We start from the raw sequence: 14,692 nt of genomic DNA, 5'->3' as shown, positions 1-14,692 counted from the left end.
TCCCCATCATTTACCAAAGTCCTACAAACAGAGTCAACCCTGAGTATATACTGGTTATTTGAAAAATACATCTTGAATGGAAAGGATAGTGATAAACCATCTCTCTCACCTTGTATTCCCTTTCTGTCTCCTTTTGCTAGCTTCCGTGAAGAAAAAAACTTTTTGCCATATGTCATCAATTCCTGTATTTTGCCTGAGATGAGCACAACTTCTAAATCCATAGCAATCTCCCCAGAGGTCTGCAAGGTGAAACACTTTAACTATCAATGTGCTTGATGTTTTTTTTACCTTCCTTTATAGCAAAACTCTTCAAAGATGATGCCTGCCATAAAACACAGCAGGCACTCAGTATTTGTTGAATGAATGAATGCATAGGTCTGTGAAGATGAAAGTTTGGATAGGTAGGCTAACTGACATAGTAGAGTCTTTTTTAGTGGTATTCAATATGCACAATTAATGCTACTTCACTGAAGTTTAATGAAAGCAACAGGAACAGTTCTGACTTTTGTTATGTAATTTCATACAAGTAATAATTTGCTTTTCCCTGAGCTATAAAATAGAGTCATCGAATTAAAAATTATTCTAGATTACTCCACCTTAAGATTCTACTTTATCATTATCAGGTCTTTAACCATACAAAGATATCTATAATGTATTCAAGAATTCATTTATTCCATGTATGGCTATTCTCAACATTAACTTTTTTTTTTAAAACTTTATAACCAGTGTTAAGTTGCTTCATTTCTAAACTAATTATACAAGTAACTCTCTATAGACCAATGAAGCCAATTAGACTCACCTTGACTTTTTAAATACCACCCTTAATATACTTAAATACTTGAAGGTTAACAAGTACTTTAATGCTAATAACTTATGACTTGTGACCTTGTTGCTAATTCAGTTTTTTACTCAATGTTTTGCATATGTAGTAAAATAGTTTCTGTCTGAGAATAAGTAAGCAACTTCTGTAAACCACAGCCCTAAAAGTAAAAGTACCATCCTAGGCACAGCACTTAAATGTTTTGATATGGTAGTGCATTAAACACAAGTAGGTATTACCCCACTTTACAATTTGAAGAAATTGATAACGGGCACACAGCTAGTAAAATGACAGTGGAATTAAACTCCTCACCTTCTTCCAACATGTATGCCCCTAATCAGTGTAACACACTGCCTCCCTTTCAGAGCTTTGGTCACTGTGAAGAAATGAAGACTAACCATCACCATTTCACTCTCTCTACTCCATCATTTCATTTAACTCTAGTGTTACTTTGAAGACAGGAAGCAGTTCTATCTTCTTATTCTTGCTATCACAAGGCTTGACATAGTTCAGATGCATAATAAATAATAAACATATGACTTCAGGTAAAACCAAGGTATATAAGACTATCACCTAAAATACTAAGAGCCTCAGAAAAAAATTTTTTCAAGTTATTTTCTTCTATATTTTTTCTCATTCTTTTGGGCATGAATTGATACATAAAAGGAAATACTTTATATACTTTACATAAAAGAATAATCTCACTACAATGAGATTTATTGTAAATAATCTCACTATTTGCTACAATGTAGGCAAATGCCATGCTTTTGTTAATAGTTTGTCCCAGGCCCTCTAATCTACTTAATAATCAGTAAATTTGCCATAAAATTTCTAAATTTGGAGAAAATGGAAAATGTCACAATATTAGCCACACTTTTAATCCAACAGTGTTAATTTTCTCAACTTTTTAATGCATAATAATGTGAAAATTTTTGAAAGAATGGCAACATCATTTTAGAGGGACTGTTTTTTTCTCATTCTTTTCTTACTGTTAAGTGTCACTTTTTGTGGTCAATAGCACCTCTTCAGGCAGCAGAGCTCTGAAGTCTTTTACCCAGTTCTGTTCATCTGCCACAGGCCCATCAATGATAATCAATCTTACTAAAACTGTGTGTATAACCGGATCTAAGTGGGATTAAGTTGCTCTCCTATAAGTAAAAGTTGAAGTAGGCCTATCAGACATCTAATACAATGCAGCTGCTCAGAACTCTTGGCCTAACTTTCTAGTTTCTCCACTGAACTGCAAGTAGCTAAAGTTGCTAAATGGGTTATCTTCTAGATGAGTCAAGTATCACTATATAATACCTACTACAAACACATATATACTGATGACTCAAGCATGCTTGCAACATGTATACAAAGACACACTTACACACAAAGTGTATGATCCACTCAGCCCAAACTAGGCCAATTAGAGTGAGGCTAATTAAAACCAGTGGGTTAAGACTCCTCTCAGGTCACAAACCGGAGGGACAAACTGGCAGCATTCATGATCCTGACTTCAATTCAACACAGGTGCACTGGTGACTCAAATAACATGAACACTACTACTATAGATGAGATAAATATCCAACAGTGAAAAAAATTTAAGATTTCAAACAAAATATATATTCAGTTCAGTTCAGTTGCTCAGTTGTGTCCAACTCTTTGCGACCCCATGAACTGCAGCACGCCAGGCCTCCCTGTCCACCACCAACTCCCGGAGTTCACTCAAACTATATTACCATTCTTTAATTTACAAAATAATATCATACCTAGAAAATGAGGTGTATTACTAGTATCATGCAAAAGTGTTTTGGTTTATAAGTAAAATAAAATTAAATTCTAGATTCAAATAAGTATAAAAAAGATTTTCTCTTACATGAGTGGCCAGTGGGACCACTGAACATTAAAATGCCTCTACAAATTCACACTTCCTGGAGGTAGACACTACCTTCACTGAAAACTTTTAGCCTAGAGATTTCAGTTCAAAATATCCAAAACAACTATTTAAACAATTCACAGCATAACTCACTTTTCTTTGACTCATCTATTATAATCTGCTGTACTGATAACAGAGAAATTAAAATGAAAGTTACATTAGGATAAATCTATAAGGGGATCCTAAAAATATTTTTGTGATTATGTACTAAACATAAAATTTAAACATTTTACATATAAAAAACTGTTAGAGAAAAATCTTGAGAGTAACTTTTATTGGCTATACATGTAAAAATCCCTTTGGGATATAAATTTTTATCCATTAAAAATGGGACTTTGTGTTCATTCTTAAAATGAAAGAATGGTATAATGTTAGAAACCCTGTTAATTCAATTTCCTGATTAGTTCAATGGAGGAAAATGCCATATGATCATCTCCACTGATGCTTCCCACCTCCCCTCAAAAAAAGGCATTCTTCATAATATCCTTTTTTTTTTACATTTTATTTTCATTTTAGCACATAAAAGTAAAAATAACAGAGCATGCCCAAACATACATCACCCCATTTCCTATAATGGTAACTTTTTACATAACTATAGCACAACTATCAAAACGAGGAAAATAATATTGATTTACCGCTATGAATTAACTATTGTTAGAAATTCACCAGTTTTTCCACTAATGTCTCTTTCCTGTTCCAGGATCTTATCTATAAGCCCATGCTGTTTTTGGTTGTTAGTTTTCCCAGTCTCCTTCAACCTGTGACAATTCCTAGGTCTGTGTGTGTGTATTATGATCTTGATACTTTTAAAGAACAGTAGCCAGTTATTTGTAGACTGCCTCTCAAATAGGGATTGTCTAGAATTCTCTCATTTGAATAAGTTATTCAGTTATAAATTTTTGACAATAATTCCATAGAAATGATTTTTGTACTCTTCTTAAATGTATCATATCAAGGGGTACATAATGTCACTATGTCCTATTACTTGTGATGCTAATCTTGATCACTTGATTAAGATAGTGTTTCTTGAGTTTCTCTATCTTGAGTAAGTTAAAGTCACTCAGTCATGTCCGATTCATTGTGACCCCAAGGACACCAGGCTCCTCTGTCCATGGGATTTTCAGGCAAGAATACTGGAGTGGATAAGCCATTCCTTTCTCTGGGAGATCTTCCTGACCCAGGGATCGAACCCAGGTCCCCTGCATTGCAGGCATATTCTTTCTGTCTAAGCCACCAGGGAAGCCCATCATAGTAACTATTTTTCCATTACCAAACACTTAATACTAAGTCCAACCATGTTGCTGCAAATAGCAGTATTTTGTCTTTTATGGCTGAGTAATATTCCACTGGTGGAGTGTGCGTGTGTGCAGACACACACACCCTCCCTCCCATATCTTCTTAATCCAGTCATCTGTTGATGGGTACCTGGATGGCTTCCATGTCTTGGCTATTGTAAATAATGCTACAATGAACACTGGGATGCATGTATCTTTTCAAATAAAGTGTTTGTCTTTTCCAGACACATGCTCAGGAGCGGAGCTACTAAATGGTGATGTAACTTTATTTTTAGTTTTTTAAGGAACCTCCATGTGTTTTCCATAGTGACTGCACTAATTTGCATTCTCACCAACAGTGTACAAGAGTACCTTTTCTACACATACTCGCCAACATGTGTGATCTGTAAACTTTTTGATGATAGCCATTTTTATAGGTGTGAGGTGGTACATCACTGTAATTTTTATTTGTATTTCTCTAATAATTAGATAGGTTGGACATCTTTTTGCGTGTCTTTCAGCCATCTGTATATCTTCTTTGGAGAAATGTCTGTTCATGTCTTCTGCCCATTTTTTTGATTTGGTTGCTTTTCTGATATTGAGTTGTACGAGCTGTTCCAACACTGCAGACATTACATTCTCAGCTGTATCATTTGCAAATATTTTCTCCCAGGTTGCTTTTGTTTTGTTGACAGATTCCTTTGCTGTATAAAATCTTTTAAGTTTAATTAGGCCCTACTTGTTTATTTTTGCTTTCATTTCTTTTGCCTTGGAGACTGATCCAAGAAAATACTGCTATGATTTATGACAAAATGTCTTGAATATATTCTCTTCTAGGAATTTTATGGTTTCAGGTATTACAGTTATATTTTTAAATGACTTTGAGTTTATTTTTGTATGTGGTGTGAGGGAGTGTTCTAATCTCATTGGTTTAACATGGTAATATAGTTTCACCAGACATCACTTGTTGAAGAGACTGTCAGACTGCTTTGGAAATCCAGGGTCTTCTACAGTTCCATATAAGTTTTAGGATTATTTGTTCTAATTCTGAGAAAAATGTCATGGGTATTTTGATAGGGATTGCATAGATTGGGTAGTATGGCCATTTTCATAGTATTAATTCTTCCAATCCAAGCCAGCATGGGATATATCTTTCCATTTTCTTGAATCATCTTCAAATTTCTTTACCAACAGCTTATAGTTTTCAGAGTATATGTCTTTCACTTCCTTGGTTACGTTTATTCCTAATAATTAAAACTTTTCTTGATAATTTCAAATTTTTTTTTTTTTTACTTTCTCTTTCTGACATTTCATTATTACTATATGGAAAGGAACAGATTTCTATACATTAACCTTGTATTCTGCAACCTTGCTGAATTCATTTCTTGGTTCTAATAGTTTTGGGGTAGAGACATTAGGGTTCTCTATATCAAGTATCATGTCATTTACAAATAGTGACAGTTTTACCTCTTCCCTTCAATTTGAATATCTTTTTCTTTTTCTTGTCTTACTGCTGTGGCTAGGACTTCCAATATCATATCAAACAGAAACAGCTAGAATAGCCATTCTTATCTTGTTCCTAAATGTAATGGGAAGGCTTTCAGCTTTATGGTTTCTGCGGGTTTACTGTAAATGGCATTTGTTTTGCTCCCTCTATACTCACTTTGGTAAGAGTTTTCCTTGAACAAATGTTCATTTTTTTCAAATGTCTTCTCTGTTTCTATGGAGATAATACTGTGATTTTTATCTTTCCTTTCTTTAATGTGGTGTTATCACATTGATTTGCATTCACTGAACCATTGCTGTGATCCTGGAATAAATCCAACTTGATCATGGTATATGATCCTTTTTACGAATTATTGTATTTGGTTTGCTAATATTTTGCTGAGGATTTCTGCATTTTGTATTCATCAAAGACATTGGCCTGTAATTTTCTTTTCTTGTAATGTCTTTGCTATGAGGACTCACAGAATGAATCTAGGAGTACTGCCTCCTACTCAACTTATTTTATTTCTATGGTTTTAGCTGTTCTTTCTCCTCTTTTATTATTTTATTTTGGCCCTATCTCTTTTCTTCTTTGTGAACCTGGTTAAAGATTTATCAATTTTGCTTATCTTTTCAAAAAATTAGCTCTTGGATTCAATGATCTTTTCAAATATTTTGAACTTTATTTTCTCTATGATCTTTATTATTACATTTCCTTCCTTCTGCTGACTTTTGGCTTTGTTTGTTCTTTTTTTATTTCTCTTAGGTGGTGAATTAGGCTGTTTGAAATTTTTCTTATTTCTTGAGGAAGCCTTTAAATGCATCAACTTCCCTCTTAGAACTGCTTTTTGCTGCCTCCCACAGATTCTGGAAAATTGTGTTTCGATTTTCATTTGTCTAGAGGTATTTTATGATTTCCTCTTTGATTTTCATCACGTACTCTTTGAAGTTTTAGGAGTATGCTGTTTAGTCTTCCCATTTGTTATTTTCCCATTTTTCTTTCTTTAGTTATACTAGTTACACACTATTGTCATTAAAAAAAAACAAACTTCTTGATAGAATTTCTATCCTTAGAAATTAAGGTTTGTCTTGTGACCTAGTATGTGATCTGTCCTAGAGACATCCCAGGTACACTTATAAAAAATGTATTCTGCCTTTTTCCCCCCCATGGAATATCCTGTAGATAACAAATCCAACTCATCTATTCTTTTTTCAGGATCTCTGTTGCCTTACTGATTTTCTGTCTGGATGACATATCCACCCATGTCAGTGGGGTGTTAAAGTCTCCTACTATTACCGTATTACTGCCGATTTCTCCCTTTATATCTGTTATAATTTGCTTTATATATAGATGTTCCTGGATTGGGTGCATATATGTTAACAAGTGCAATATCCTCTTCTTGTATCATACCTTTTATCATTATATAATGCCTGTCTTTGTCTTTCATCATGGCCCTTGTTATAAAGCTTATTTTTTCTGAAATGAGTATTGCTACTCTTGCTTTCTTGTCATTTCTGTTTGCATGAAATACTTAACCCAACCCCTCACTTTCAGTCCCCTTTTAGAGAGAGTCTTTTGTAGGCAGCATATTGATGGGTCTTGTTTATTATCCAATCAGCCTCCTATGTCTTTTGATCAGAGCATTTAGTCCACTGACATATAAAGTAATTATTGATATGTATACACTTACTGGGGCTTCCCTAGTGGCTCATATGGTAAAGAATCTGCCTGTAATGCAGGAGACCTGGGTTCAACCTCTAGGAGATCCCCTGGAGAAGGGAATGGCTACCCATTCTAGTCTTCTTGCCTGGAGAATTCCACAGACAGAGGAGCCTGGAAGGCTACAGTCCATGGGGCTACAAAGAGTCAGACATGACTGAGCAACTAACACTTTCATGTACTTACTGACCCTTTATTACCTGTTTTTCAGTTGTTTTTGTAATTCTTCTCTGTTCACCTTTTTGTTTCTTTTATTGTAATACTACACTACTTAATTACAGAGAATTTACGTTTTAATGTCTGATAGTGCTAGTTCTATTCAAAGTTTTTCTTTCTCAATGTTTTCCTGGCTATTCTTACATGTTTATTTTTCCATGTGAATTTTCTTATCTTGTCTAATTTCATGAAATAGTTGTGGCATTCTACTGGAATTACAGGAAATATATAAATTAATTTAAGGAAGAACTGACATCTATATCATTTTGAGTAACAAAATTTAAGAATAAGAGGTATCTTCCCATTTTTTCAAATCTATTTTTGTGTCTTTGGAGTGTCTAAGGTTTTCCTCTTACAGGTTTCACAAATTTATTAAATTTTATACAAGTATTTAATTTTCTTTGTTGTTGCTGTAAGGTTTGTCCTAATGTTATAGCCTCTGTTTATTATTTGTATATACGAAGACTGATATTTGTATGTTAATTTTATATCCTATTACTTTCCTGAATTACTTTACAATTTGAGTTAGTTTTATCATCAACTGAAGTTTTTCCAAAGTACTATCATATCATCTTCAAAGTGAGAGTTTTCCTTCTGGCTTACCCATTCTTTTGCCTCTAACTGATTTCTGTAATTTAGTTTCATGGGCTAATACTTCTATTGCAATGTTAAACAGCAACAGAAATAATGGATACGTTGCCTTGTTAATGATCTTCATGGAAATGCCTCTTATGATTCTCCATAAAATAAGATACTGGCTTTAGGGCTAAGGTAGATACATTCCTGATAATATTCTTAATAAAATAAAAGTAAACTGAATACTTTATTAGCATCATAAAATGCATACATCATGCCAAAAAGAAGCATCATGCTTAATGGTGAAAATTTAGAAGCACTCCTTTCAAAGAGTGAAAGACAAAGATCCCAATATTATTAACATTTTTCTAAAATAAACCACTAGCAGATTTAATCCACTGAAGGAAAAAATGAGATATTTATACTAGAAAGATATAATCAGATGCTTGGAATACCCCAAAGAACAAAATAAAACTCTTATAAATAAGGAAGGAATTCAGTAAACTGCTAAGCACTATATGAATATTACTTGAAATGTGTATTTGGTCTTTATTAGGCCTGGCCTCATAACTGGGTACTACTTAGGTAAGACTTGTTCTATTATATAGAATACTAGTCCAGAAATTTGTTTTCTTGCATATAAATTATATGCAAGGTTTTGAAGATTAAGTCTTACAACTTTCAAACAAGGTAACATATATCATAATAATTTCCTAATTTTCAGAGAAAACACAAATGTCAAAAATGTACATACTTTAAAATTAAACTTTGGTGTGTACTGCTGTGTATGCATCATGCATACGCGTATCCCCATATGAACTGATAGGCAATTGTCCTCCACTAGTAAGAATAGCCTAACAGGTAAGTTTTGATTAAAATCAGTATCAATAAAGCATTAAGAGATAGCATACCATTTTCTGATGGCTAATAATTCCTCTAAAACAGAGTTTAGGGTAGTAAATTTGGTCTGAATAATTTTCAGGGATGGCAGTAATTCTTTTCTGATCTGATCTGATTCAAACTGTTCATACTTTGTGGAATTTTAAATTAGAACCCAGGACTTGGTGATTTTTGGTTTACTGTTCCTTCTATTAGAACTTATTTCATCTTAACACATCATTTCTCTTGGAAACAGAAACTGTAAATTAACAAATATATAACAAATATTATATATGTAGTATAATAGCCTTACCTCAATGAGATATATAATAACGTATCTGCATTAAGCCTAAATTCCCAGTGTTACAGTTAAGTCCACAGTTTTCATGCTTAATGTCTTCTCTGCACCAAATTTTGCTGTACAAACTATATAAGTGGTCACTGATTAATATTAATCTATGTTCCTAAAAGTTAGAAAAGTGATAACCTTTGGGGAAAAAAGATGGTAATAATAATTTGCAGGAGCATGATGGAAGGCTCTTAACTGCTGATAATTCTTGTTCTGGTGATTTCACAGGTACCTTCAATTTGTGATAATTCACTTATTAACCTCAGATTTCTGTACACTTTCCTGTATATATATTTCAATCAAAATAGTTAATTTATAAAAATAAACAGAAAATAAAAACAAACCATACAAACAGACTTCTCACCTCCCCAGTAAAGCACCATTTCTTTGCAAGCATATTATATTGCACTTAGATCTTTCTTGAAACAAAACAAAAATGTATCTTTAGACTCTAGAATCATTCAGCGTGATAAGATGTTCATACTACTTGGATTCCTTGAAAGAGCAAGTTCACATCTTCTATCTCAAGTTTTTTCCCAAAATGTATAGATGCATATTTTAAAGTAGAGAGGGAGATTTAACTGTTCTATATAAGCTTTCATGTGTATTTGTTTATCTCTACCTTTCTCATTCTCTTTTTCTTCCTCTCTCTTATTCACCCTATTAATTGGACCTCTATAGTTGAATTTCTGTTCAGGTTACTATAAATATGATACAACTAAGATGTATAAACTATAGTATAAGAACAATTCTACCTTATAAAATTACAACATCCCCATCAAGTGATATATGCAGACCAATCAACTCAAAATATTCAAATCCCTCTAACTAAACTCATCTCTCTCCCTCACTACCAAGATATATTATTATACCAAGTCTCTCTGCAGCAGCACAATTCTCCTAAGCCAAAACCTCAGAAACATTGTTGATTTTAGCTATATCATCCCCATTCATAAGACATAATGTTCCACCTCTGGGAAGTCTGTTTCTACCCTCTTTCTTTCCATTTCCATTGCTATAACCCTATTTGGTACTCCAAATACCCTGCTTGAATTATTGCAAAAACCTCCCACTTCTAACCCAAGCTATTACCCACTCCAATTAATCTTTCATATTGTCACTAGATTAATCTTTCTGAGGGATAACTTTGAACATGGCATACTTGTTTTAAAAATATTCAATGGCCTTCCCTAACTTCTGAATGAAGCTCAAGTGAAAGTCACTCAGTTGTGTCCGACTCTGCAACCCCATGGAAATCTCCAGGCCAGAATACTGGAGTGGGTAGCCTATCCCTTCTCCAGTGGATCTTCCCAACCTGGGAATCAAACCAAGGTCTCCTGCATTGCAGGTGGATTCTTTACCAGGTGACCTACCAGGAGCTACCAAGACTGGTTTTAAATCTCTACAGAGAACTTCTAAAAACAACCATTACATATGCTCCCTTTTCTGCCAGTATCAGAGTTATTTGAAAGAGGAAATGTACTGCACATAATAAAAAGCAAAACAGACAAGAGAAAAAAGGTCCAACTCAGTCCAATTACTAAACAAATAAACATCACTATCACTCAAGATGGAAGAAGCCAAAGAAAAATCAGAAGTAAGAAAAAAGAAATCCCAACTGTAGTTCAAAAGTCTGGTTGTAAGCAAACTTGAATGTTACATTTTTGAATGTAAATCTAAATTTAGTTAGTAGGCTCCAAAAACTGAAAGAAACTAGAGGAAATATTACTTCTACATTAAATTTGATTCTTAAATTGCTTAACAAAGCACACTGTCACCCTCCCTGTAAGAGAAAACACCAGAATATATACTGTAGCATGGCAAATACCTCTGGTCATTTTTTTAAAATGAGGAACTTACAACATAAAACAAACACTATATAAAAGACTGATGTTCTCTTATCAAGTAATTAATATTTTATTTCCTACAAGAGAAGTATGAAAACATCTTCCCATAGTAACAAGAAATATCCCCCTGTAGTAATGATTTGGTGCTCACTCATTTGATGTTCGCAGACACTATTTTATAAAATGTAATTACCATGAATAGTGAGAATTAACTATATCTCTCAGGAGCATATTTTACTTGCCACCTGAAAATCCATAATATGATTAACTTTAGGTATGCACAAAATATAATAAAAGGTGACTGATTAAAAACTAAATAAATATAGAAAAGTCTAGAGCAGGAATGGCAAACGGATTTTATCTTGCACATCACCTCTGTGGAAAAATAATGAGTTCTGAATAAGGTGCCTTCTGAAGCTGTGCTTTGGCTCAGTGGGAAAGAATACTATAATCAATTAGTAATACTGGTCACAGGAGTGAGAAATGATAAATAATGTTACTTGCATCATGTAGTTGCCACCCTTGTGCTATTGCACTTTAAATAATGTCAAAAAACAAACAACTACGAAATTACTTACTGCTTCAACAGAGTTACATTCTCGTCTTGTTTCTAAATAACGTAGGGCTCGTTTTTCTTCTTCTTTTAATTTAGCATCTGCCTGTCCAGAAGCAAAATAGCAATCATTTTAAGAACATCAAGAAAACAGCTCAAATGATCACATATACTAGGTTCTGACTTACATATTTCATATAATTCTGTACACCATTTTGTTGTAAATACGAGGGTGCCTGTGTTCTATAAAATCTCTCTGTTGAATCCAAGTATGCCTTCTCAAAATTGTCCCTATAAATTTGGAGCTTATCCTCTGGATTAGAACAAAGGTTAACTGAAAAACAGAAAATAAAATTTTACTCTAATTATGATTGAAATCAGTATTTTGAGTACAATAAATGAAAAACAAATATTGAGGAGTCATGTTCAAGGGACTGTGACCATGCCCATAAGAACACACAGTCATATAAGACAAAATCCTTCTCTATAAAAAACTTGAAAAGGTAAAAACACAAAGGAGTAAAGTGACATATAGTACAGAAAATGTGAACTGTTTTTGAATGGGAACAAGACTGATGAATAACTGGATGATCAAGAAACCATTCACAGAAAAGATGGGATTTGAATGCAGTCTTTTGGAACAAATTAGTATTTACGCTGGTTAGTAAATACTCAGAAGTAGAACAATACAAGATCAAACCAACACAAAACAATGAGGTTATCTGAATGGATTGTAAGGTTAATAGAAGATAAGGCAGAATGGCAAGCTGGGAATGTTTATGGAGAACCTCAACTCTCTGGTTAAGTAACCTAAATTTAGCATGGCATACCACTAAATGGGTAATACCAATACAACAGTACTTAAAAATTAATCTTGTGAAAGTATATGGGTTCAATGATAGCAACAGTATCACTATAAGAAGACTGTTTCAAAAGTCTAGAAGTAGAAATTAAAGAAGTCTAAGCTGGTGGCAATTGAAATAAAAAGGAAGAAATTTCAGGGACATGGCTAAAGAAAATATAGACTTTATATCTAAAGAAATACAAGGACAACACAGAAAGCAAGTCAAAGATAACCAAAGGTTCATTAATATAAAATCTTCTTACTGAAAACTAGTTTGTGTCAGACATCCTATGATCAGTAAAGATACAGTGTCAAGAACACAGTTAAAAATGCTAAAGTATTATGACAGGAAAGCATAGGTACTATGAAGCACCTAACCTAGTCTGGGAATTAGGAAAGACCTCTATGAGGAAACAGAGGATTTGACTGAATGAATAAGAAAAGTCTGGAAAGGAATGTACACACATGAAATTAACTGATGCCCTAAAAATATAAGTTAAAAAAATGGTTACTTTTTATAAGCTAGAATTTTAGGACTGTTTCTCTAATTTACATAGCTAAAAAGATTTACTAGCTAAGAGATGAGTGAAATGGAGAAAATAAATATTAACTACACAAATATGAATTTTTCCAGGTTTCATTGAAGAATATCTTTTCTGTACTCTTAAAGCATAGGGCACTAAAAGCAGATGTCACTATATGCTAACAAACATAACTGTGATAGTACTATTCTATAATTGTCTTAGAATTTCCATGAAGAGGATATTTGATCATAAAGTTCAGAACATACCATAGGATTCTCTTACTCCAATGACAAGCTGGGAATCAAAAGCTTCTCCTAACCTTTCAGCATGGACCAGCTTCATTGCACTATCTTGAAGTCTGTTTTTTATATTTGAAAAGATTGATTCATTCCATGTATCTAGCATGAGCTAGGAAAAAAAGAACAAAATAGGCAATCATTTTAATTATTAATATACCAAGTACCATATATACACACAAAAATTTTAAGTACAAATGCTAAAAAAGGAAAGCAAACTCTTAGTCCTACATTCACTTGAATACTAGAGGAAACCAATATATTTAAATTTGGTAAATATCATCTGGTAAACAACAGCAAAGAACAAGTGTTTGTTAGAGTCAAACACAACTAGATTTGAATTCCAGCTGTTATTTATATGTCTCCTTTCTCAACTGTAAAATAGTGAAAATAACAGTACAAATTTCATGTGTTTGTTGCAAAATTAAACATGGTAATACATGGAAAATGTTACTTTCTCTATATAGTTCGAAGGTTGAATTTTAGAAATAATGATATGTGTTTGGGACATTCATATGCATAGCTGTATAAAATATGATAAATGGGAAAAGGATAAATTGAAAATACGTTTGATAATAAATCACAAAAGAATATACAAATTTACTTTATAAATTTTCTATTTATGGAAAGAGCACATACATACTCATGAATATGCTGTCAGTATTAGCACAAACTTTAAGGCTGGGAAAAGGCAACAAAGTACAGGCCACTCTGAATGCCTATGTTGGTTGCTATAACCAGTGAGGTGTTCAACGTTCAAACGGAATATTTTACTTTTAAAATCTGTGGTTCCATTTGATTCTCACAAGTAGAAATACATATGTATTAAATACATATGAAAAACAAGGACAGCAAAGTTAGGTTGTAACTGATTGAAGAACTGAAAGGGAAATCTGGAACTCTTCAATTTCAGAGCTGAGTTCTTTCTATTAATTCATGAGTTGTCACTGGGCACAGAGTTTTTACAGCAGTTTAGCCACAATTAAACACAAAAATTCCAGAAGGTAATATATTAATGGAAGGATTTTTTGAACAGAAAAAAAGTAATTTAATTTATAAAAAAGTAAAAGTATAAAAAAGAAGGAAATAAAATTCTGAAGATAAAACTAGGAAAAGGAGAAAATGAAACAGAAAAGGAGAAAATGAAAAGGAAAAGCAAAGGCGGTAATGTCTGAACACAGATCTACAGCTTAAGACCACATAAAAGAAGAGAGAACTAAAACTAAAAGTAGATGAAAGAAAAGCAGTATTAGTCAATACAACACAGCAAAAGCCGAACAAGAGTTTGTTTATATGTGAAGTAGAAAAACCCATTTCAGTGCAAATTTATTTCAAAAGTCTTCAACTCATCCTATTTCTGAAGAATATTAGGGAAAACTGAGGAAATT

General features: G+C 33.1%; 1 protein-coding gene across 4 annotated transcripts in view; it reads right to left on the bottom strand.

Moving 5' to 3' along the window:
- Positions 1-14,692, bottom strand: part of CUL5 (cullin 5) — a 126,756-nt gene that overhangs the window by 45,813 nt on the left and 66,251 nt on the right. For all 4 annotated transcript variants that reach the window (XM_061440220.1, XM_061440219.1, XM_061440221.1 and 1 more), the window contains 3 exons: positions 13,275-13,416; positions 11,829-11,974; positions 11,666-11,746 (listed from right to left, as the gene is read on the bottom strand). In XM_061440220.1, the coding sequence (XP_061296204.1) occupies positions 11,666-11,746; positions 11,829-11,974; positions 13,275-13,416 (369 nt within the window). The remainder of the gene's footprint in view (positions 1-11,665; positions 11,747-11,828; positions 11,975-13,274; positions 13,417-14,692) is intronic.

This window comes from Bos javanicus, chromosome 15 (assembly GCF_032452875.1).
Source record: "Bos javanicus breed banteng chromosome 15, ARS-OSU_banteng_1.0, whole genome shotgun sequence".
In the NCBI taxonomy this organism is placed as follows: Eukaryota; Metazoa; Chordata; class Mammalia; order Artiodactyla; family Bovidae; genus Bos; species Bos javanicus.
Note: the sequence above shows the minus strand (reverse complement) of the source record. Positions and strands in the feature narration are given on the sequence as shown.